Source organism: Opisthocomus hoazin, chromosome 16 (genome assembly GCF_030867145.1).
Source record: "Opisthocomus hoazin isolate bOpiHoa1 chromosome 16, bOpiHoa1.hap1, whole genome shotgun sequence".
Lineage (NCBI taxonomy): Eukaryota > Metazoa > Chordata > Aves > Opisthocomiformes > Opisthocomidae > Opisthocomus > Opisthocomus hoazin.
This window is the reverse complement of record NC_134429.1, coordinates 12,512,320-12,538,722: the sequence shown is the minus strand read 5'-3', so window position 1 is coordinate 12,538,722 and position 26,403 is coordinate 12,512,320. Positions and strand designations below refer to the sequence as shown.

Sequence of the window (26,403 nt, the reverse complement as noted above, 5' to 3'; positions counted from 1 at the left end):
CACTTAAAACAGACATAGTCCCCATGATACTGGTCTCGGAGCCTACCTTGCTACTCTATTTTATTTTTTGAAGAGAATCCTTTGGTGTATATATTACACAGATTAAACTGGCTTCTCAAGATTTTTATACAAGAGTTGCAACAACAATTCACTACGAGTGTTACAGAGTTCTTAACGGGAGTTCTTGAAGCCACTTCTCTTGTATTCCAACCTTCTCTTTTCCACAGTTCCAAGTCCTAAAAGTCTTCTCCAGTGTGCTGTTTGCAGCGATGCATTCTTACATCTCACAGCCGTAGAAGGAAAGCTTTACACTTTCCTCCCACCCTATTTAAGCATCCCACCTAAACAGCTACATTACTTTGTTTTTGTACAGCAAGTATCATACTTAACACTGCCACAATGCGATTGCGTCAAATTTAACACAAGTTCAGTCAGAAAGACCTTTACATGGTATTTGGAAAGGAGATAAACCTGAAGTACATTCCTCTAAGTTTGCAAGTAAGATTTCCCGGAGGTAGCGTTAAAAAACAGTACCTGTGCTCATAGAGTAACCACCTGAAAATGCAGAATTTTCAATACCATGAATTCGATACCCATGACCTTTAGAGAGAGAAAACTGAACTATTAAAGATATATGGCCTTTGCATGGGGGCTGCATCTTCTTTTTCTAATTTCCTCTTGAAATTTTATTTATCTAAAATGCTCCCTCTTCTTTGTTTGCTCCATGCGCTCTAAGATGGCTACACGCTTACAGCATAAGCAAACCTTAGCCCAGCAGCAAAAGAACTACAGGCAAAACAAACATGTATCCTTTCTTTTGATATTCCTTCTGAAATTCTTAATGATTCACCAAAAAGCTATTCTAGATGCAGTGAGGACGTTTCAGACTTATCTATAGTTCTGATATATCCAGTGTGCTCTTAAACATTCATTAACATAAAGGCACTCTGTCTGATCTTTTTCTCCCCCATCCGTGTAGATCATGCTATTACATCTGAAACCAGGATAAAACAGGTCAGTGGCGAAGTGACAGAAACAAGCTTCTCTTACTTGCAGGGAAGGGCAAAATAATTTATTTTCCTGGGGTCTGAAGAAGATAATCTGAGGATATCATTTTGAGCAGCTAGACTGTAGAAATGAAAAACTCTTCAACTACTGCTTAAGTAGAATCTTTGATCAGATTCTTTTGGAGAAACTGAAAAGCTGCAGAGCAAATGGTCAAAAATCAGGAGTGCTCCTCTGTGAAATTTCTACCTCCAGCATGAAAAACCCAGGCACATCAACAATTCAAAAACAGAGACCTGTTTCTTGTCTTCTGTATTTTCAGACTTGTGAGCCAAGTAAATATATCTTCTCTACATTTAAACACCTAGATAAATAAATGTTTAATATAAGGAGACACTTTTTATCGACTCCACACGAACAAACGTTACTTTTAAAACTAAATAAAAAAAATTAAGTTTAGTTTCCCATAATGAAAAGGGGAATTTCCCATAATGAAAATATATACCATTTCCCTCAGCAGAAAAACAGGACTAAGATTGCCTCCTGGCACTTGATACCATGGTAGTATTTAAAAATAATTGGCACGGAGCAATAGATGAAGGATGAATTTCAGGTTGGTTCATACAGAGTGTGCACTGACTGCACTGTGAAAGGGGCTGGTTTGCTCTACTGGGCATTTGGTCAGCTCTCCAGAGAAACTTTTCCACATCTGATTAGTGATAACACACACATAATTGTTAGTACCGATGTAAAGTTGTTTCAACTGCTACAAAATAAAAAAACTGCATCTAGAAGCTGCCCTGAAGGTCCATGCCCTAGACTCCCTAGAACCCAATGCATATTGTTGTACAGCTTCAAACTCGTGGATATCATGAGCTCCATGAATGTGGAGAACGGGAATGCAAAGTTTATTTTACCCAGGGGTGTGGAAATATCTAAAGCCACAACAATCACATATTTTCTGAAAACAGAAAAAACCACCATACACTCTAACTAGGCCAAGCTTTAAGACCAGACTGGACCAGCTTTTTAAACAGAACACTGTACCATAACAACTTAGATTCTTTGGATCTATGGGACGTCTGCGAAGGTACTGTAAGGTATGTGATCCCCTCCCGTATTTGAGGTATACAAAAAAGTCCGTTTCTTTTTTCTTCAGTGAACAAACAGAGAACAGCCAGCTCTGTTTTCTTCCAGAATTTAAATAAACAGTGCACAAGATGGTACAATGGGACAGCACTGAACAGGAGTAAGCCTTGTAGCCCCTTGCGCTATAAAAAGCTGCTTTTTTTTTTAAATAAGCTATGTGACAGTAGACACAAATCTGCGTAGGCCGCTTTACACGTAACAGCGGAAAGATCAGGGACTTACAGGAATCAGACTGAGAAACAATTAAAGGAGCCTTTGTAACTCTGCTAGAACAACCCCAGCCCCAAGACAAAAATTAAAATCAGGACAAGCCTGCAATCAAGATTCATTTCCATTTCACTAAGATGAGTCTGACACTTACAAGAGTATTTCATAGTTTATTGAAAGAGCACTTGTTACAATACAAATCAGTTCTGCTTTTCACAAGGCAGATGCTTGCTCTTAAGACAATCCAAAACTTGTTTTTTCTTAAACAATGGACAGATCTGAAAATCCCATTTAATTCAAAGGCAGCTCACTATTTTCTTTACAGTACAAATGGGTACACAGCATAGATTTTTCATGTGGCAGCTCCTGAAGTAGTTCAATGGGAAGTATCCGAGTCAAATTTCAACATATAAAAGATAAAGAGCAAATTTCAACATATAAAAGATAAAGGACAAACAGTGAGGGAGATATTGAAACTACGTTGAATGTACTGAAAAAAACAGCATCCTCTAATTTGACAGATTCCTAAATTCAGACTGCTTGAGAAAGGATGTTGAAGTCAATCAGAGGAGCATTAGTGGCATGCATTTCCCCCCAACCCACCTCCCAAATCCACATGTCCCTAGTGACACGGATAAAGGATATTTAAGAAATCATCACTAAGGCACAGGTGAATACAAGCCAGCTGTCAAAGCACACAGCACATCAGCACTTAGCAATGGCAATTAAGCTTCCTAAAACAGCACTCCCATCACGGATGCCACATGTCCATTAACCTGAAAGCCTTTTTACAGTCTTCTGTAGAAGCAGCTGGATTACTGTTCATTAGCTCCATTAATACAGAATTTGGAGCAAGAGGTGTGCGTATTTCTGATAGTGCAAGGAGATCCACAAGTTCTCACATTGCTTCCCTTATCAGATGAGGCACTGCACTACAACTAATATTCAATTCTTAAAGTGGGCAATTATTTTTATCGGATTTTTTTTTTTCTCTCTCCAAGTTTCATTTCTGCAACATCCTCCCAAAAGCCAGGAAAAAAGCTGCTTCCTCTGAACAGACTGGGCTTCATTTTGACATTGACTATCCTTTTTCTGTCAAATCATAAAACAACAACAGAATAAGCAGGGTTGTTTTGCTGCACTAAAACACTGGGGTAAGATAGCCTGACGGTAACCTATTCATCATAATCACCACACCCAGGCATTCACAGATATTAATTCTCAGATTGTTAAGCTGAAATAAGTTGGCAAAAACTTTTAGTGTCTAGCATTAAAATAGCAAGTAGCCGGAGTTTTTTTATCTCATGTCAGTACATGTAGTTGTACGGACTTCCAAATTACTCGATGTTCAGTAACGTGGTGGTTTCACGTAGGCCGTGAATCCTCAACAATCCTCGAAAAGATGGGACACAACATCAGATTGGTTTCGTCTTCTCTCCCATGCAATCTGTCTCTGTCTGGCTACATATCCCTACAGAATTGAGAGGATTTTCCTGACCATGCATTTTTAAGAGTCCAAGCCTTTTTGAGGATATGAAAGAACTCATTACTCAAGTTGCATGAAAACAAAGTGCAATGCGCTACTAAAACAGGATTCTAAAATAAAGGCAACAGCAAAATATGATTTGCAGCCCAGAACTCATTTTGCATTTCTGACTCAAGCTCAAAGAAGGTATTGCTCATCTACAAGGCTTCTTTTCTCTGAGAATGAAGACATTTTTGGACATGATGCTTATTTCTTTCATTCCAGTAGGCCAAGGCATGAGACAAATGCAAGTTACAAAGCCATATTTAAACACAAAATTAAACCTGCTGTAAAAAAAAAAGTTCCAAGTGATGGGACCAGCTGATTCTTTTAGGACAGTCAGACTGACTTTGTATCTCCTACATCGAGGGCCAGTATCCTGTCAGTAACACATGTGCAGAGACTTTTGAGTCGATACTTGATTAATCGATACATAAATAGTGCACGGCTGCCACTTCACGTGTGTTGCAATCAGCACCTACACCATGCACAGCTGCAGGTGGGGAAATAGGATGGGAAACAAAAGATGGAAAGTAAGCTTGAGTTACTTCCTACTCATCTACAGCTATGCTGAAACACGCAGAAGTAGCGATTACCAGTAGGGCTTATATTTTAACAAAAAATAAGCAACCTCAAGTAAATTAAGGATATTTGTGCAAAACAGCACAAATTATTTAACTGTACAGATACACTGCAAAGTGGACCTATCTTACCAAACGTCATATAGTAGCCAATTTTGGTTTTAAAACCATATTCAAGTTAAACGCAAAATAAGTCCTCAAAGCTTTAGATGGGCTTATACTTCCAACAGATTTTCAGAAGTAAGTGCAATTTTGTCTGCACTTTAAGAAACTCAGAGAGAAGAAAGTGTGTAATGAAAATTGGGACTTTCCAATTGAGATAAAACCCCAAGCTCATAAAGACTATTCCTTAATCAATAGTTTTTCTGTAATTTGTTTGAAACAGTCTGAAGTAGGGATTGCAAGAATTTGTTTCATGGCAAATCATCTGCAAGTACAGACCTCTTCAGATCAAAACAGATATTAACAAATTTAACTTGCATTTTGAGTGTGGGAAGAAGGAAAACTAATCTTATTTTCTCCTATAAGTGACCTTCTCCTTTACTAAATAAGTCTTGAAACAGGGGTTTAATCCAAGACCAAAGGCACTAACATGAGGTATCCACATGAAGTTGAAACAGTTCAGTCCTCCTATCTTTGAGAAGAACTCAGCCAATTCAAAGTAGTGATCTATAAATCTTCATAACTACTTCAAGAACATCTCCCAGACTCATGCCCAAGAAAGTTGAAAACATAAAATAAAAAGAATTAACTTTTTGAGGCTTCTCCCTGCACCAGAGAATCAAAAAATCCTAGTTCCTTTCCACAATCTCTGTATAATAATTAAAAACTATTATGTATTTAGATATACAATGGTAATTAGAAAAAGCTTATTTCCAAAGTATTGCTTCAGCAATATATATACTTATGCTGACATAAAATTCTATTCAGGCAGATTTAACTGTCACAGCAATGTCATACCAATAATTATGAACTTAAGCAGAAGGAGAAAAGACATCTCCTACTCAGAGAGTAGGACTGTTTTGACCCAATAGCTCTTCTTAATTTCTCTACAAAAAAAGCCACTTATCTTGTCAGCCGACAACTTTTGGTTTATAGATTATTACTATTAAGAATTTGAGTTAAGAGTGAAAAATATTGTTCTGAAGAGCCAGATCAATTTAAAACAGATGGTCAGTTTCCTTATCGCTAAGAAAAAGGTCACAAGAAACATTCAATGCTAGAAACTAAATTCCTCTGTTGATTGTCTACATAAAACACAGGAGGAAGGTAGCACTTTGTGAGTTCCAGACAATATTTTCAGCATTAGAAAAAATACTCCAAGACACACAAAAAAACACCTGGTAAATGAGCTAGCAGGGAAGTTCTCCCCTCCACATCCCTCTCTTCAAGTCTTCTAGTCTATGAAAAAACTTCTTACAATTTTTCTGAATGTTCTTCCAATCACTGTGGTTAAAACTGCAACAAAAGTCACATGCAAACTGAACGGGCTGAAGGGCCAGTACCTTGTAATTGTATGTCGAATTACCCAAGCTCTACCTGGCCAAAGAAAACCCCAGACATAGGCAAAGGCAGTCCTGACATTTCTCAATGAGAAGCCAGAATTGCCCTTGCTTCCCTCCTCCCCCAGACTACTCTTGGCCAACTAATCATACTGTAGTTTCTCTGCCCGTTTTGAGGTTAGGAGCTGAGAACTGGCGCCTCATCCGTGGGGGCGTCACAAACTGGTTATAGTGGTTAAGCCGGTCAGTCTGTTTTGGGTGGAAGTTAGCTGTATTGCTCTCTGCACTGCCTCCATTGCTGTGACTGCAGTACGGCTGTCGGTGCTGGTGGATGTGGCGTTTTTGCTGGAAAGTCTGCAGGTCCGGATTCTGCTGCCCGCTGCACAAGTGCAATGATTCAGAGGAGCCCGATGTTTGACGCCGCAAGCTTTTTTGAGAGCCATTATTGAGGGAATTGCTTCTCCAGCGCAACTGAGGTGATGGCTGCTGCTGCTGACTGCTAGGCTGCGACTGTGTGTTCAACTGCTGCCTGTTAATTTGGATATTATCTTGATTCCTCTGGGGGCCATAAAGATTCCACAGCTGCTGAGGGTCTTTAGAGGCAGCTCTACTTTCTTTTTCTTTGTTTTCATCTTTGTTCTTATCATCTTCTTTTGGAATTCTAACCTCAATAACTTCATCCTCTGTGATAATTATATGGGTGCCTGGACTCCATGAGTTCCTATGTTTGGGATTGCTTTTGAAAGGAAACCGAGGCTTGCGATTTTCAGGCGGAATAAATCGGTGTGGCATATTTTGTCGACGAAGCTGTTTTGCTATTTCCTGCTGCTGCAGATTTTTAAATCGAATCTGTTCTTGCCTCATCCAACGTAATCGCCCACGTCTGAAAGCTGGATCACCTGCCATTAGCTGAGAAACACGCTCCTCTTTAGCAAGATCATCATTCTCGCTTCTTTTTAAGTCATCTGTGGGCTTCTTATCCACATCCACCACACTGGCAGAGTTTGGAGACTTAGCATTAGCCATGGTTGTCTGGGCTTTCTCTGGAGACCCTATCAGAGGTAAAACCTTCTCCATTTTTAGCATCTTATTTCTAAGAACTTTTATCTCTTCATCCTTCATGTTGTTCTGCTTCTTCACTTCTTGCAAAATATCTTCCAATTTGTCTATATGCACCTTAAGGTCATCCACATCAGTTACTCCTTTACCATTGGCCATAACATCTTCAATTTTCTCATCTCCAACTCCTACTGTATCCCAGACATCACGGGCAACAGCTCGCCATGATTCACGCTCGTTAGGATCTTTTTTCCCATACATGGCACAAAGCTCTTTCATTTTAACAATGGCCAGAGCCTCAATCTCCTGCCTAGTGTGCCTGAAATCATTGAGTGCAACCTCATAGCATATCTCTTTCACAGCCTGAATCTTTAAGTCTGAGATGGTAACCCACTTGGAGTCTTTGCTAAGGCGTCGACGTTGGGGTATCTGGTACATTTTAATAGGCTCTCGTTTCTTCCCACTGCTGGGGAGGCCACACTTTTTTACAATGGTTTGGAGCTTGCTGGGGGGCAGCTTCTCTCTCAGGGAAGTGATCAGTCTCCAACTCTCCTCACACGATCTCTTGTCCGAATCATCCCCACTATCAGAGTCTGCATCCTTTGGAAAAACAAAAATCAAGAAGTGGCCCCAAAATAACCAAAATTAAAATTGTAAGAAAATGGAAAAGCTAAACAAGAAGTAGCAGGCAAAGAAAACTAAATCAAAATCAAAATAGAACAAGTGATAAGGAAGTCCCTGAAGACTGAGTGTTAGGGCATTAAAATGTGTCTTCAAGAGTCATGGGCTGTCAAAATTGGAGCTCTTCACTAAAATAAGATTAACATTATATTTAAAAGTCTTGTCATCTCAAAATAGCAGATAACCTAAACTCTCCCCTCCCGATCCCTTCCAAAATTTTAAACAGATCAACTAAAACCGAGTTCCTGATTTAAAAAATTAAAAACTAAGTGTAAACAGCACTTCACACATGCTACAAAGACATGCAAATCCCCGCCACACACATTTGCCTTGGTGACTGCTGTTGCTTCTTTCAGCAAATCCTCCCCAGGTAGTAGGTGAACACAATAGCCATCATAGAAGATGTCATAGGCAGCCAGAGTAAGTCAGGTTAACACTGGTTAGTAACGTTGCACGTGGTTGCAGGGATGCTCAAGTTTAGAATCCACTTCACTACAATAGCAGCCAGAGAAGTGTTAGACGATAAGAAAAAATGAAACAGAAGCAGCCGAAAGGTTCAATGTTAAAAGGACTGTAAGTGCCACTACGACAGGTGAAGACAGTGGTTCATACTCCCAGACTTGCTACAAGCTAAAAGGATATCCAGAATCAGTTTCAGAGGTGAGTTGTGGTTTGGGGCTTTTTTTCCGCCCTGTTTGTCACCTTGTTGCTTAGTTTAAAGAAAAAAAACATTAACAGTCTTGTCTGTCCGAAGAACGAATTTCAGAAGAATGTAGCAGTAATAATTTTTTTTTTTTTAAATAGTTTTAATACGAATTCTCTATTTGATATCCTTGGTTTGTCCTCTTCTCAAACCCTAGAGCCTGGAGCTTCCACACACTTGCTAAGATTTATGCACATTCTGCTTCTTCATTAGAAGTTTTCCACCATTTGCTAAACGATTTTTAATGAGCAGTGCTTCAGGTTTCCATATGCTAGGAACGTCTGTTCAGGTATACTGCCACCAGAAGTTAAGAGTATCCATTATTGCTTACTGCAACCAGGAATTAAAGTCAGACTACTTTTCTTTAAAGGATTATTAATCTAAGACATCTCTTTAAAAAACAAGAAGTCCTATGCATTGTTGCGATCCAAACATCTTCAATAAAACACAGCAGTCAATCTCTAATGAACCTCTGTCTAACATCCCTATTTTTTACAGAAGAATTATAATACATGAGAAATCAGGAACAATAACAGCAAGTATTCTAAATGCAAAGGAAACCCAGGTCTTTGACTCAGAACCATGGCTTCCTAGACTTCAGACTTCAGGTGGAAGACCATGAAGAATGGGAAATACAATATAATTTATTTTGGGTATGACAAAAAAGAGTAAAAGAAATACTGTTCTGCCGTATGGTCATCAAGCTCCATAGCCTACGATTGACATTATTTGAGCTTCTTGGGACCTTATGTATTTTTAAATATTTAAGAATAGCACTAGAGAATCAACTTCTCCTAGCTTAGGCCACAATACAGGTTTAGAAACAGAACATAAACTCTGTGAGTTCACAGACAACAAAATTTGTGGCCTAAGCAAACAGCATCTCACAAACTGCATATTGCAGTGGAAACAAAAGATGCCCTGGAGGAAGACACTGTACAAGCTACACACTCAAGGTTACGCCCAGAAAGGCGAAAAATAAACTACTCAAACATTAAGTCACAAGTTCCACAGAATTATTATTATAGGTTACAAAATAACCATACTACTACTTATGGGTAAAGCACATCTTGCGCATAAAAAGCTGATTAAGAGACACTATGTGGTCATTGCCCTGTGTACACCCGGAGGTTAACCAGACCAATTAGTATTGCTATACACCCACATTCTAATATTCAGTGGTCACTGCAAAGGCATTATGACCAAGAAAACCAGGAAGGCAATTTTAGCTCTATTAAACAAATTTTCATATTCAATTTGTAAAATGTAGAATGATTATTTCTATTTTCTAGTAACACTAGCAAGGCAAATTTATATTGGTTGTAAATTTGGGGAGACAACAACTCTTATTTATCTTTTTTGTATAGCACATCTAACAAATACCCAAACTGGTTGGAATTTCAGCACAGAAACAAAACAATCTGCTAAACAGGATTAGCCAGCATCTTACATCAAAGATTATACTCCAATTTAGAACAAGAATATTTATATTTCAATGACAATCTTACATAGCAGTCAGTTAAAGAACCTGCTATTGCAGCTAGACATCGCAGCAGTGTAAATACTTCTAAGGTACACAAGCTGAAATGCATTCCTAGATTTCCCAATCATTACTCAGCTACTGTTGCATGAATGCATTAATCCTGTCCATTCCAGATTCCGCATACAGTGACACAGAAATGACGAGATGTGTCAGGAAGTTTTGCTGTCACCTGAAATATTCTTATTCAGCACTGTAATAAGCAGGATACTGCTTAACAGACCAATGATCTCTTTTGATATGATCGCCTACAACTAGGAAAGGTGTCCTTCAGGATTTATATTGATAACACGCATAGGATAATCTTCCACCTTTGTCAGCTAATTGAAATCAGCAAGACCAAAACAAGCTTAAAGAAATCAGCAACTTTATTACAGCATTAAACAACCCACTATCTAAAGAACATTCCCTTAATCTTAAGTATACAGGGAAACAAATTCTCTTCACACCACTTTTATAAATGCAGCCTTATTTGAAGCCTCTCCTCAGATAGCCGATTCTCACATTTTTCATTTATACTATAGCTTAGCTTATGCCTGTCAGCTAAGATTTAAGGGAGGGAATTCCATTCCTCGCATCTTCTTTGACACGTAGCGAAAACTTACGTGATACTGAAACTATTTTTCTTTTTACATTGAACCGATTTTTCCGTACTACTTTCAGCTACACAAATTTTAACTGTAAAATTGCAGAGATGAAACATTACACCTTAACTTCCTTTCTGAACTAAGTCTTGATTTGGTTCAAAGTCTGCAGCCACTCCTCTCCATCCAAGAAACTAGTCCCTTGCGATGAAATAATCAGAGCTGCAGAAGTCTTTCAGTGTATAATACAAACGAAAAGTGATGTAGCTTCTACCTATGGAAGCCACAGCACTTTGCTCCATTCTGCTTTTGGGAGAAGGGGAAGAGCTTTACCATTTAAAATCCAGCATGCATTTAACCCACAGTTTTCAGTGATCTCAGACTAACACTACAAACAAATGAATCATAATTTTGAAATTTTTATTAGAATTCAGGCACAACTACATCTGCATTCTAGCTAAAAGACAACCCAGTGTAGTTAATGCAGAATCTGGACACTCAGGTTTTGTAAGGAAATCTAGATTTCATTCCTGGGCTTGGTCTTTTTTTTAAAATTCACAGGGTGCTTGAAGACTGCGTGCATTCCTATTGATAATGCACTTCAGAAGACATTTGTTGTGAGAAGACTGAAGTCTTCCGTATCAGACATAATTTATCAGACTTCCTATTTATGAAATAGGTGGAACGGTGGAATTCCCTTTGTTCTGAATGAGTTAACATTCCCTTTGCCCACTGCTCCCTACTCATAACCCCACCATCAACATGTGTACCATTAAGACCCTTACAAGGAACTCCATGCAGGGTGAGGGAGAAGGGTTAAAACATGCACAATGCAGCAACATTTTCAGACATCATTCAAAAAAATAAACCTAGCATATCTATGTTCTAGGAATCTCTTTGGTAGCACAAAATTAGTATGTTCTGGTGATCCAAGACAAAAATAAAGGCAAATATCCCAAGAAGTAGCTATCAAAAAGGAACTTCAAAAAACACAGAGCACAGAAATGCCCTTCTTTCAGGCTCAAGTTGCAAGAAATCCAACCTGTCCCAACAAGAACTGATTAAAGCCTCTTCATTGTCAATTACAATCTCTGAATTAATTCACTGTAGACACGAAGTATTTGAAAGCAAAGGGAGAACTGCATTGTGCAGACAACCCAAGCAGGCTTCCTAAACTTTCAGATAAGCAAGGACAGGAATTATTGTTTGCCAAAGGTATAGTTAATCTTAAGTAAGGACACATACCAGTCTTTGCTGCTCCAACAAGAGATCAGCTTCCTCCTTCTCTTTCTTATACAAAATCTCCATTTCTTGTAATCTGAAGATGAATAAAAGAACAGAAGTAGCTGAAGAGGTCATTATTTTCACATTGGTGTTACTCTACATGCACAGGCTGATGAATTACAGTGACAAGAGTAAAAGTCATTCCACTTTAAAGGAACTGTTATTTGTCTATTATAGTACTGTAGAAGTGAAACTTCCTATAAGTTGTAGTTCAGTCCTTCACCAAAAGGTCTACGGGGTTAGTGGAAGGTGCTTACATGTGATTTTTAAAGAAGCCAGAGCACCAAAACACTTACGTAAAACAATGAGGAAGCTTTCTGAACTTCCACAATAAGTATCAGAGATGTTATGCAGCAGAACCTAGATTTAGATTTGGCACGGACACCACCCAAATAACCTACAGCTGACTCCTTGCTTCAGGTAAAAATCTAGAGATATTTTGTTACCTTTTCTCCATCTCCTGTTTCATGTCAATGCCCTGCTTCTCCAGAAGCTCCCTCTGAGCGAATGTCCAGTCAACTGGCTCAGAGGGAGTCTCAGCTGATGGTGTTTTCTCTCTCTCTGCTCGTGCTTGCTCTGGATGGTTGAATCTGAAGACATGATTCTTACCCATGATAATACGATTTCCTAAAACCAGTAACAGAAGTTAACTCTTTCAAGTAAGGATTCCAAAACCATTGAAAAACATCAGTGAATGACTCATCCCACTTATCCTGTTGGGTGACAGCATAAGAAAAGATTGCCCTATAAGGACTTCTGTACACGTTCAAGTTAACTAGGTGATAAGGAAAAAAAAGAATGCCTGGTTTGTACAGAACAAGCCACTGCTGTAAGAAACAGTACTCACAGGGGACATCACCATCCTCAGAGGTCCAATCTAATAATCCAGCAGAGTTTATAAAAATTAAAGGACAAACTTGCGAGACTGACCAACAATTGCCGCCAATAAAACACCTCACTAAATCCATTCCTTTCCTCTAGCGGCAGTGCCAAAACATGGACAAAAGCCACTTGAGCAGAATTTTCAGTTCATAAAAGCCTAACTTAAAACACTTGAATGCATGGTGGGGATTTTTCGTTTGCTTGTTGGGTTTCTTTTTTTTCACCAGTACAAAAATGAGGGAGGGACCCAGAAAGAATCATAGTTTGAAAGAGATAGGTTAAACCCCATAATTTAGGGAAGTCACTCCCTCATCTCTAATTCTTTCCCCACGTGCCTTTCTAAAGGAATGTAAGCAACTGACTGGGAAATCTAACGATAGCAAAGAGAAGCTGTTGTACTCCTGCAGAAGATCATATCTTAGCTTTGCCAGGAAACTGAATTTTCCATCAGCAACTGGCAGCCTGTCTGCCGTGAGACTGCCAAGGGCAATAGGCTTGGGCAACAAGGTATTTGAATAATACCAGGGTAAGCAGAAGGACAAGCAGGATGCTGCATGGCAGTGAATATTTAAGTTCACCTACAGCTAGTGCACCAAAGAATGAAAGAACACAAACTGCTGCCAAGAGAAGAACAGTATCACCTTCTGTTTAAAAGCTACACTCCAAAGAGTAACATTGCTGTCCTCTAACAGCACCCAGCATTCTCTACGTACGATGCAAATGTCACATATGGACAACTCTTAGATGGAGAGTCTACAAAAAAACCAAACCATTCTAACATTTCTTACCTGAGCGCAACTGCACAGGCTGCACAACCCTCTTGCCATTAACATAGGTTTCCGATCGTTCGCAAGGCTCCAAAGTAACAATAACTACAACAAAAACATTGATGAATGAGACTTTAGAGAGCATTGTATAGAAACAGAAGTGTGCAAACCCTAGAGGCCTCTCGTTTTCTGCCTATTCTCCTACTAACACCAAAACAAGATACAAGTGAATCACTCCTTTATGTTATGCTCATCAAAAAAAGAAATAAAGCCCCATGAGAAAAACCAATACTACTGACATCTCCACAGATTGCAGTTGAAAATTGTTATTTTATTTCCTGTTTAAATTTTCATATTTATAGTTAACCAAGATCAGAACTTAACTCTTACACTGACTGCAGCCTGCAATTTGAAGCCATTATCACTTAAACAAATCTTATTTTCTTCCCCTAAGACTCATGAAAACAGCAAGTCAAAAGCTGACTGTTTTCTTGAGGTAACAGAAACTTTCAAATACCAGCATTCCCTGGCCAGCTATCAAGGAAGGAGTGAAAGATTCAGCAACACTTTGCTAGGAGAAGTAGGCTTTTTACCTTCACCATTGTTGTTCCTCTCACTTCGAAAGATACAGTGTTCTTCTTTGATATGAGCCCCACTCAATACAATGTCTTGCCTTCGCTCAGCATCAGCTTGGCCAACCCTGGGTCCAACAGAAGATATTTTAAGAGCAAATCAGACACCTTCTACAGCTCTGTGTAGGCCAATACAGCCCAGAAACATCCAGGAAAACAGTCTGAACTATTAAGACCATCCTTCAAATTTAAACGTTTGAACTAGCATTTAACTCTGTGTTGCAGGTAACTTATCCTCCAGTTCATTGTAATGATAACAGCTTGACAAAAGAAAAGGGAAGACTTCTCTCTCTCTCAAAACATGTAATTTAAAGAGAGAATTGAAATGTTAAACATCTCTGGATTTACTGTGGTTTTTTCCCCCTTGTGTACTCCCTTTTCCCTTTAGCAAAGCAACATGGGAGAGAAAAAACGGAAGTGACAGGAACGCCCCGTGGTGCGTTTCAGCAGGCATACAATACAGTGATCATCCCTTCCAGTGATCATCATCTGCACTTTAACAAAGGAGCAGCAATGGCTCAGGAGACTCTTCCTGAATAATTTGATGCCACAAGCATTTTCATCCAGCTTCCAGACAGTGAGAGAATGGCTGTATCCCTGGAGGGCAAAGATTTATGTCCATTCCAGTCTCAAATATTTGAGCAATTCTAGAGATGGACAACTTAATTTTCAATCCTAATGTTTACGAACTTCTTGCTGCACTTACCATTCTACACGTTTCTGATCACAGCTAACTAGGATCAAAACTTTTAATGATTTCTCAAGCCCTAAGCTATTCTGTCTATCATTCTGTGCTGAATTTTCTACAAGCTTGATATTCTTTTAGTTAGGTACAATGCATACTAGAGTAGTGCCATACAACAGCACCTGCCTGTGTACTCGTCTCCATTTGTTCCCCAGGAATATACAATCTAAGCAACCAAACATGGCTTAGTGCTCCAAAGAAAACAAAACCCACCGCTCTCCTTCCTGATGTCTTGACAACAAGCTTTGAAATAAAAATCCATTTTAAGTTAAAAGTCTGGCAATTTAAATTTAATTTCTTATATGTGAATGCAGAATACATTAATTGTACAGAGACATGGATAACAGTTCATTTAAATAATAAAGTGGACAGTTGTCCATATTCCAGCTGCTTTTATAAAGTATTATGGTTTTCAATCTTCCACCCATCAAAATCTCTAAGCTATTTTCAGTAAGTTTTATTACTTTTGTTTTCCTATATCTTAGAAGAGAGATCATGATTGCTTTTACTGCTCAGGTGTAGTAACAAAGTTCTTAGAAAGCTGAGTAACTGCACATGTTACTTTTAAAGCACAAAATCAACTTAAAAGAAAATGCATTTCTGTACTTATTTCCACCTACAGCTATCTCATGCTTCATTTGTACCTGCAAGTTGAATAGCTCAAGGCACAATTATTATTTAAACTCACAATGTCTCTAGCATGGGGATTTAAGCAAGCAAAGAAGCAGACTTCAGAGTGTATTAGCACCAGTCCTCACCTAGTAATACCATCTTTGATGTAGTAAAGCAGACATTCAGACATCAGTGGATCTTCATTAAGGTTTACAAGATGCGGAGTCTGAAAGAAAAGAAAAAGATAATTAAGAACTGAGGATCTACTTTCAGGCTTCTTCCCACTTTTGTGGAGGATGTATATTAATCCAGCAGTTTTGCCATGTATATCAGGGTTATTCCATAATGCATTTTTTCAACTATAACGTCCTGCAGCACTGAAGAGCATCACAAATAATAGCAGAAATACACCTCGGACTGCTTAGTTATCTGAAAATATCCATCACCAGAGGGAATAAATGCTTCAGCTGGAAAAAAAAGATTCCTTGTAGAGTCTCTGTAAATTTTGATAAGGAAGTCCAAGAGCAGAAAAGGTTGCTTCAGTAAAATTTTGAAACTGATGTGGAATCAACTTTGGCTTTTCTTGGACATATACAGGTCAGCTGATCATTTGGCAGAGCCTGTTAACGTCAAAAGAAAAATCTAGAACTACCATCATTCTCCGATATCAATAGCTACAAAGCTCTTCATCTAAAGTTCTTCTAAATTTAAATCCACTACGGTTACTAAACCAACCTTCTTTGGTGAAAAAACCCCATTGGAATCAGCAAACAAGTCACAAGGCCTTGGTGTGAAAATCTAGCCAGTGAGATAGCAGTAAGCACAAGCACAAAAGAAAAGTCAAAAATGGTTAAACAGAAGAATAAAGACGATAAAGAGAAATAAAACTGTTAACAACAACTTGTCCATTTGTTACCCTCAAATAGAATAAATTTAGCACAAGAAAATAAATTTGGTTGATATTCCTTGGCAACACTGCTTCCATCAACTTATTCTAGCTGCAAAAAAATTACTTGAGAGATGTTAACAGCGCTTAGTTTACAGCAGCTCAAAAATTACTGAATGTTTACAATTAAATTTGTCTTTGAATAGAGAAGTCTGATTGTCAATTGCCCCAGACTTAACTACAAAGACAGAGGAAAAACATAGGGGACACCTAAACCACAGCTGAAGATGTCCCATGCTGTCATCCCTATTCACCAGATTCAAAGCAACATTTAGAGCTGTATAAAGCTCTTGATTGAAAAGAAAATTTCAGAGAAACCAAATGCCAGGCATAGTCAACTGCTGTGACAACACTATGACTTGTACCACTTGGATACTTTGAGAATAATGCTGTACCCTATACGCACGTTTTAGCACCTGAGTTCATTTACTACATTAAATCAAAGTCTGAACGGGCCTTTCACGGGCAACAGAGAGCTTTGTAAGAAATAAAGCTCAACAACTTGAAAGATGATGCTAGCAAAACTGACTGCTCACTCATTCTGAGATCTATTATTCATCCACAGACAGTTATGTCTGCCGCTTTCTCCTGTACAGTATTCCTCAGGCATGAGCTGAAGGATCATCTCTGCTCCCATCTTTGATTACAGCACAAGTAATTAAATTTCCACAATCTATTTCAAGAAGTTTCCTGTCATTAAAGGCACAACTAATAGATACAGTAAGGATTGCACAATGTGATACCTTTTAATTAATGAAGTGGGCAAAATTTACCTTACAGAGTTCAATTTACAGCTCAGCTGGTAAAAACACAGTGCTGTCCCAGTAGCATATGATTAGATCTATACTGGTACCTCAGAAGTGTAAAGTTTTTATAAAACAACTTCAAATTTACTATCTACATCTCCTAAATTTTCACAACAGCGGCTACAGCTACTAGAAGGTGAACTAATGAAACTGAAGTGCAAGGATAGCAAGGAACAGAAGCAGACAGGACTAGGTGAGAAGTTTTACTTCTCCTAATAACTCCTATATGGGTAAAAATAAATACTATCTATTACCAAAGCAACTACTTGCTCCAGATGGCATTTACACACAAACCTGATCAGCTGAAAGTGCACCAAAAGAGTCATCAAAAAGAGCTGAGTGACTCTGAGGGAAAATCTAAAAGGAGATGAGGATCCATAACATAAGAGAAAGAAATGTAAAAGACACTAATTCATTCAGTGTTCTTACAAACCTTAGGCACTTCTGAAGTAGATACCAAAACCAAACCGGAGTTCTGCCTACTCCAGTCAAACACTACTTTAAATGAAGAATTAAACATTTTAGCCAATTTTGCTACCCTGCATCCCTGGACAATGCCTCTAGATTGGTCACCATTTAACTTTATCTAAAGTTTGTTACACACTTGCACATGCAAGTTTGAGGCTAAAATATTACCCTGTGCTCCTTGTTCAAAGATCTTTGAGATACGAGAAAGTACATTCTTTTCCTTGTACTTCCTCAATAAATCTGCTTTAACTACATATACAGCTTCTCTACTAACTTATCATTTTATATTTGTATCACTGATTTATGCCCTTTTTCTGCACAGTTCTGCTTCTTTCAAATGTCAGAAAATAGAACTATTGACATGTACTGGAAGAAATATTCCGCTGCATCCCCTATGTTCAGTGGTTCATTAGATTACAATTAACAAATAAATTCAAGGAAGAGCAAGACTAAACAAGACTTCAAACTTCTCTGGGTATCTCAGAGAAGAATAGGTGGATTACATGAAGGACACACACAGCTAGTGCACAAAGCAGCAGCAACAACCTAAGAGCCAGCATTTCTGGTTGCTACCAAATCAACAGATACACAAGGAGCTGCAAACTCTTCTGCTTGCAGCACAGATTTTTCTAATGGAAGGTACAAAAAAGTTCAACCATTTTTTGATACCAGAAGTATCTCTGTGAACTTTTCACGCTGCTCCTATTTCATCATTGTATTAGGCTAGCACATGCTTTCTTACTTTAATGACCAATGGAAGCTACCACAGGCAATTCTTTCCGCAGCTCCCCAAAAGCACTAAATGCCATATTGCATCACTTGCATGAGGAATAGCATCAAAATTCATCATTATGGGCAAAATAATCCTTAGATGTTGAGTGTTTTGATAGATTCTAACACTAAAGCTATTTCCAAAAAGATATTGTAAAAGGAGCTTACTATTAAGGTCCAAACTTTGCTTATGATTTTCTGTATCTTAGATGAATACAGACCCTTGTGTGAATGGTAGGTCCCTCACCACCCTCTCCTCCCAGGCTGATCAGCGCTTTGGAGACATGATGTGATTGTTACCAATTTTCTCTACCTTTTTAGGTGAGAAGACTCCCAGTGTTCCTCCATCTTCCCGAATGGCAACTCCCATTTCTGCCAACAACGCCTCCCTGAGAGAGAAAAGCAAGATGTTTACCAACAGGCTGCTTACACAAAACAAGGTCTAATGAAAGTCATGTAATGAAATACATTAGAATTTCAACCAGCTTATCCAGTGACGATACAGCCAGGACTGCCACCACCTCATAACAAAACAGGACAAGTTTCTCAACTTTAGTCCCAGAGTTTGCAGGCCTATAGAACGGCAACAGCAAAAATTTTACAGAGATTTAACAGCATTTTAGTGCAACAAAGTATTACAAGATAAGTACATTTTAGGACATTACTTTCATTGTTTCTTCAAGGAAGGTTAAAGTGTGCTCTCAATTTAAAGACTTAATTTAGGTAAAAGGAGCTACCACTATTCATTAATTTACACAGACTAAACTGGCTCTTCCTGATCTAATATAGAAAGTATCCTCTCATTCTTAATACATCAGAAGGATTGTGTTGGGTCAGACTGCTCATGTAACACAGTATTTTTGGCTTTGACGAAGCACAACAGTGATGTCAACACAGAAGAACAAGAACACGGCAAACACTGTGATATTTTCCCCAAAATATTCTCAGTGTCCCAATTTCTTCCTAAGGAATTTCCAGCAATAATGGAAAGCATTTCTCTTAAACAGTCATCCAAAGTTATTTTGTGGTTGGGTTTTTGAGGTTTTGGTATCCTTTCAACTCCTAGCATCATTAACACCATGCAGTAAAGACTTCCACAGCTTACCTAAGCATTGCAAGAACTTCCTACTTGTTTCAAATCACCTGTTAGCCTTAAAGTCCCTTAGCTCTGTCAGTGAGTAATCAACCTTTACCCACTTTCTTCAGGTACCTCTCATGATTTTATGGACTGCTCAGTCACATTGTTTCCAGGCAAGGGTGCTCCTCTTTCAATATTCTAGTAAATAACACTCTGTTTGGCTGCACCCACTTTCTGACAACTATTAAGATCTGTCTTGTTGCTCTCAGCCACAATTCAAATCACAGCTCAAAAGCTGGAGCTGTTTGATAATTTTAGGTACTTCGGTACTAAAAATTTAACCTTTTCTGCTTAAATTTAGGGCTAGAATTTTTGGAATGGTGGAATGGGGAAGAAAGAGACCAGGACTCCATGCTGCTTCACAGAAGAAACCAATGTAGCGGCTTAGGTTGTCACCTGAATTACAACGCTAAGCACTTAAACTGTAGGAAACACAGGAAAGAATACAGCTTTCTCTCAGTATTGCCCCTACAGTTATATATAACTCAAAGGTCAGCAGAATTATTCACTAAGCACTATTCTGCTGTTCAATTGCTTTTGAACGGGGTAACATTCTCCATTTGCCACACTTCTCCGTTTTCTAGAGACCATCCACACGTACAGCACTTCTGATTCCTGACCTTTCCATCCTAATGGCCTCAGTTTTCCGCAGCTTCTCTTCCCATGTTTCGTTCAGCTCTGCAATGATCTTCTCCGATTCCTGTGTGAAAATCCCAGAAGTTGTTTTACAACTCTTGTCAGAGTTCTTTACATACTACATGAAGCAATTAACATTTGTGCTCAGTTCTAGACCTGAAATTAATTTCAGACTTAAGTACTCCCAGCACTTCAAAACTCTGTTATCTTCCTTAATTTTTGAATGGGTAAATAGCCTTGAAGGCAAGCTGAGAAGGAAAGATTACTTCGTATCTAACTACAATCAGACTTTAATTTGAACCACATAATTTCTTTTTCCTATTTCCATTTTTTTTAATGTGATTTACAGACATCATTCAGTAACTGGATGCCAAGGAACCGCTGAGACCACACATATTTCCATGGCAACACTGGATGTCTAATAGGAAGGGATATGCAGTCTGTGTTTCAGCCCATTTCAACCCCTGTGGCAGTGTCTCACAGAAAAGACAGGAGAATGAAGCATAGATTCGACACAACCAGCTCTCCCCACTCATCCACCCATGGAGATTGGGGGGGGCTTTCATGAAAATTAAGAAATACTTCACTGTAATGCACTTTTGATGTGGTTCAAATCTATGCAGAATTGGGACAAGGCTGCTATTGTCTGGATAAAGCATGCTATTCTGTGTGCTTCACATTTTAATCTGTGGGGGCTGGGCGAATACAACAGTGGCAGGATTATTCTTCCTCCTTTTTTCAACTTTGGGCTAATTTGGTGTTCTGAAAGCCGAGTGCATTTGCTAGTCAGACTTTGTCCACACTAGTGCTGACCAGGCTTCCAGAAGTCTATACTTATGATCAAATTTTCCGTAATTACCACTGAGGCCCTGTAAACAAGAATGAAGATTTTCATTTATAATTTAGTTGTAGCTCCAGGCTACAACTAAACCTAAATATTCCTAACAGGAAAGGCTGTGCATGAACCCAGTTTCTCGGCCACTACAATTAAGTGCCCTTTTTAAGGTGTAAGCGGGTTTCAGACAACTTACTACAGAAACAGTAGCATACTGTATATATTTCCTAAAGGAAAATTCTCCCAGGTTCACTGCTATTTAGCCTTGGAAAAGACAAAAATAATAGCTACCTTAATCTACGGCAATACCTACCTTCAAACGTTCAATTGCCTCTTCTCCTCCAGGCGTTGACATGATTCTTTCCTGTATACTGGACACAGATGTTAAGCCCACCTGACTACTGAGAGAGCAGGAGGACGGAGATGCAGTGAGGGACCCCATGGAGGCTGTGGAAAAATTGCCAGGACGTTGATTCTCGGAGGCTAGTAAGTATCTATGTTTACTGTTCTGAAAATCTTTCAGATCTGGGAGAGAGACACACAGACAGAGGGAAGGCAGAAAGATGGGGAAAAGGGAAGTAGGAAGAGGGAAGGAAGAGGAAAAAGGAAAGGAAGGAAATACAAGTGTAAGAGGAAAGCATTTAAGCAGCAACAAGACAAGTTTTGTAATTTTTAGATGGCAGTTCTGAAACAAATCTTTTAATATTAGTATCCATAACATAACAATAACTCAGTTCAGACCCTGAGAACTATTATTGACTACATCATAAATCATTTTGATCAAAAAAGTTTGAAAAAAAAAAAAATTACACACTTGCCAAAAAATAAACCATCCTACTTCTAACTGAACATTTAACTGAGCAACATGGAGCTCAGACCAGGATCAGATTCAGTTCCTGATGAGATTAGTGACATTTTGGGCTGAAGCCTGAATGGACACCAACCCCTTAAACTCAGCAAAACATTCTCTTCCAGACTGCTTTAATCTAAAATGATGATTAAGTAAATCTTTATCACAGCAGTGGTTCTGCTGCTGAACCACCCAGACCCCACGGACAAAGATCTACCCCTCCTTAAATTCTCACAGGACAGTGAGTAAATCACTTGTCAGTCCATGAGGGGAAGAACAAAACACAAGTTCACAATAACATCATCGTGTTTCCTCTTGACCCTCCTTATCTGAAAAATGGAAATCTAAGATACCTGACCAGTGAAAGCTCTGATAAGGCTCTCACATTTCAGAAGGTGCTTCAAAGCATTTTGGTCTTAGTTTAGAGGAGGAAGGACTTCAAAAATCCCCAAAATTAATACGGTCGTTTGTGTAGCCTGGAAAGCTGGAGGCTTGAAAGATGCCTCCTTGAAAGACAGAAACCAAGGAAAAAGTGCATGAATGATTTAACAACAAATAGCCAAAGGCAATTTACTTATATCTAACTTAGCTTCTCAGATACGTCTCTAAACCATATCCTCAGAACAATCACACAGTAAAAAACACCCCGTCTTCTAATATGGAAATATCAGACAACTAAATAGCTCAGTTTTAATAATTTTTGTTAGTTTTAAATTCTATTTCAAAAACAAATCCTTCAAAATAAGTATCCTTATGAAAGAAACAGGTCAAATAAGACCTTGCAAGTTATAAACAAGGGCCGCACACTGAGAAAAATGAGATGCTCACCCAGACATTGCAAAAATTTCCATGTCCTCCTACATCTCCTCTACTCCTATCCTGAACAATTCTGCTATTGTCAGCCTTATGCCCTAGTTCACTCCACATTCAACCTGTTGTTTCAGCCTCATGAAACTGATGACTGCATCAAGTCAGTTTGAAAACCACCATCTGCAAATACAGGAAGCAGGGGTGGAAATTTAACGGAAGAAAAGCAGGTTAAGGGAATGCCATCAGGATGAGGAAAGCAGGCACAAAAGAGCAGGAAGGATGAAGTCTGGAAAGGCCAACAGACACATGCAATCCTGAAGATAAAGGAAGTGGCACTTGCAATAGCTTTCACGGTTGCTGTGACCAGAGAGAACCAAAACCCTCAACATCATGCACGCTTCTCCCGGAGGCTGCAGCTTTCACACGGATGACATATGCACACGCTGGAAGCAGCATCAGAACGTAAGACAAGGCCAGGATGAGTCTTTACACCACCAGTAGCTTTAATTTCAGGAAATCTCAGACAGATCTCTTCCAGTTGTTATTGTTTGGGTGAGGGTGAAGAAGACTGACCTGAAAGAGTTTGAAAAGTCTACCAACCCCAGATTTACATAGAATACATTTCTCTTGCAGTGACATATATTTCCCTTTAACAGAAGCAAACACTAGAACAAAAATAAAATGCTATTTCCTGTCTGGTTTTAACCCTATGAAGTTAATCATCTACAACTGAGTATTTGAGCGCAAATAAGAGACCTTCATCAGTATAAGATGTCCAACTTGTGGTTTTTTTTAAGAGACTATATAAAATAAATAAACCTCAGTCTCCATGAGGAACTGATAACATTTCATCTTCAGTGAATCAACTCACATTTAAACCAAGTAATTCTAGATGGAAAAGAGATGTTAAAAGGCCAGGAAGCTAGGTGAGCAGCTGTCAACTCGATCCAAGAAATGCTGGTTAAGCTAGTTTCCATGAAACTGCCTTGCATTCCACAGTGAGTGTTCTGTCTGGGATTTCCCTGTGAGAAATGCTGGCATGCAAAGCTCAGTTAAAAGCTGACCCAGAGAAAGCAGGTTAAAAAGAGAACCACACAATACACACATTTGCCTCCACTTCCAGAGTATTCATCTCCCATTGGATCAACTGAAAGGAAGCAGGAGGGAAAATACAAGAAGGATCAAAACTGAAGGTTCACCAGCGACATAGGAAGGGATGAGAATACTACTTGTTGTTTAAAGAAACAAAACACAATTTTCAGTAACACAGTTTTTACAGTTTTGATTTAGAACCAAAAAACACAGACTGTACCAAGCATGAAAACCTCTACATTTCATTGTCTTCTGGCCCCATTCTCTTGAAAACAAGCAAACAAAAAAGGTAAATACATGTTACACATCTTCAAGCAGTCTGTGACTAAGTCAGGACTTCTCCTCATAGGCAAATAAGATCTGACAAATCAGAAACTGGTGCAACATTCACTTTTCTTTTTTTTTTTTTTTTTTTTTTTTTTTTTTAAGTCAAAGAATCTTTTAACCCACTGGAATATATTCTGTGTTTTTATGGGCACCTCCTTCATTAGGAATTAAATAACTGTTTATATTATAAAAGAACGTAGCAGCTAAAAGTTTATTTGCCTTGTTTGGAATAAGGACTAGGAAATAATTCAGGTATAAGTTTGTTCTGGTGCTTCAAGAGGTTACTGGCAATGCAAATCAGTACAATAGGGCTCTGCCAGCCTAACTCAAAATCTCGCCCCAAAATGAATTCATTATTTATTCACAAGCAGCTGTTTCATAGCTGGGTATTTTGAGATCACTAATGGTTTTTTTACTCAGGACACTGTCTAAGACGAAATAGCAATCATCATCTTTTCTGAGCAAGGATGGCACTGAAGCCAGGTATAAGCAAATAACTTTAATACTTTAAGGAGGAAGAAAAGATGCTTTATTTCTCAGTATGAAATTAAGTTTCTGTATTTCAACTATCCTCTTTCTTTTGGCAGCCAGACAAAAAGCCATCCATAAGTCACCAGGGCAACTCTTGAATGTTTAAGCTCTATTACACAAAATCATTCCACAGTAACAGGAAACTCAGTCTCCATGTTTTCCCTCAAGAGTTTGAAGGTGGCCTGTCAACTCTACACACAGTCCTAGGACAGTTGTTTAAAGGCAGAAGAGGCTAACATTCCTAAAACCACGTTCAAAATTTAATATCAGCACCTATATTTAACTTCCATGTTTTAAACCCCCTTCTCTTGCAGTCCCCAGCGCTCCCTCCTCCATAAGTGAGACCAAGCTCAAGATGGTAAAGCCCTTTTAATCCACTTACTGTCAATAATATCTCCCAGCCCTTGGGCACGCAGGAGATCCTTAAGCCTTGTCACCTCCTCCTTCAGCTCACGCACCAGCTTGGCATTGGGATCTTCATTGATAACAGCATTGCATTTAATTTGTTTTGCACGATCAGCATATCTGGAACCAGACAAAAAAACCCCAGCCTTACAACGAACATGTAAGTGCTTATACGCAACACAGGAATACACACAATATAGGGGACATTTATCTTGCAGTGGTACACCAGAAGAGAACCCTGGATTATATTCAATCACGCTTTTGAATTGATGTTTAACACAGCATATTGCTGCAAAAAAGACAAGTCTTATTTAAGATGGATTAACAATATGTACAACAGACAATACTTTTGTTTTTTCCTTTTTTCTTCGTTTAGTTCTTTGAAACCTCAGCTAGACTAGCATGTCCAATTTTAGGGACCACACTGGAAAAGAGCATACAAACACAAGAAGATGAGTTTGATTTTTCAAGTTAAAAGTAGACAATAAATCCCTAGCTCCCTATTCACATACAATAGATTGGTTTTCCTCTTTCAGGGTAATTGAGTTCTTGCCAGTGTAAATTCTTCTTACCCACAGATTTTCTTGAAGTATAAGCCCCCAAAGGTTTGAAGGATAGAATGTGGCCATTAGAGCTAACAGCTACCGATATCCATCTTAGATAAAAATAAAGTACCTTAAAGTGCTCAAAGTTTCATCGTAGTTTATGTCTGCCGGACTCAAAGCAGCAACCATTGCAGTTCTGGAATTACCACCTATAATGAACAGGCAAGATTTTAGATGAAACTACAGGGCACAGTCTAGGTACTAATTACACACTAAATAACAGTATTTTCAATGAATTATAGAATTCAAAATATTCTACATTCGTTAGGAACATACAAAAATCATAAACAAAGAGAGCTGTAACTTTAACAAGAGGTGGAATCACAACTCCAATTTGACCACTAAAAATATTTTAACCTTATACTTGATATAAATTTAAGTGAGTTAAAAGCAGTCAGAAAATTTAATGAGAATTTATTTCCATATTGGCACAGGCAAATCAGTCATACCTAGATTTTCTCGAAGAAGCCATGTTAGTACAGAATCCCTGTACGGTATAAAGTCTGTCTTCTTCTTTTTTTTACTCTACAAAAAAAGAACACACTACTGTAAAATAGACATTGAACGGAAAGTTAATGTTTAAGACATAAAAATCATAGTACAGGTATTAAATAACCCTGACAGCATGCACATGTGCTATCTAAACAGAGGGGTGGCTCATTCTCAGTTGTACAAGTGATTGAGTTTGATATTACATAACATGCAACATATTCAGACATCTAAAC

At 38.6% G+C, this 26,403-nt stretch overlaps 1 protein-coding gene across 11 annotated transcripts in view; it reads right to left on the bottom strand.

Moving 5' to 3' along the window:
• KIF1B (kinesin family member 1B) overlaps positions 1 to 26,403 on the bottom strand; it is a 97,035-nt gene that overhangs the window by 37,091 nt on the left and 33,541 nt on the right. For 4 of the 11 annotated variants that reach the window (XM_075437420.1, XM_075437421.1, XM_075437427.1 and 1 more), the window contains 12 exons: positions 26,128 to 26,203; positions 25,749 to 25,827; positions 25,051 to 25,193; positions 23,824 to 23,865; positions 21,372 to 21,583; positions 20,208 to 20,287; positions 18,763 to 18,838; positions 15,605 to 15,684; positions 14,063 to 14,169; positions 13,491 to 13,574; positions 12,267 to 12,447; positions 11,782 to 11,854 (listed from right to left, as the gene is read on the bottom strand). In XM_075437420.1, the coding sequence (XP_075293535.1) occupies positions 11,782 to 11,854; positions 12,267 to 12,447; positions 13,491 to 13,574; positions 14,063 to 14,169; positions 15,605 to 15,684; positions 18,763 to 18,838; positions 20,208 to 20,287; positions 21,372 to 21,583; positions 23,824 to 23,865; positions 25,051 to 25,193; positions 25,749 to 25,827; positions 26,128 to 26,203 (1,233 nt within the window). Of the gene's footprint in view, positions 1 to 2,511; positions 7,629 to 11,781; positions 11,855 to 12,266; positions 12,448 to 13,490; positions 13,575 to 14,062; positions 14,170 to 15,604; positions 15,685 to 18,762; positions 18,839 to 20,207; positions 20,288 to 21,371; positions 21,584 to 23,823; positions 23,866 to 25,050; positions 25,194 to 25,748; positions 25,828 to 26,127; positions 26,204 to 26,403 lie in introns of those variants that run through there. The other 7 variants (XM_075437425.1, XM_075437428.1, XM_075437426.1 and 4 more) reach the window with 3 other exon arrangements.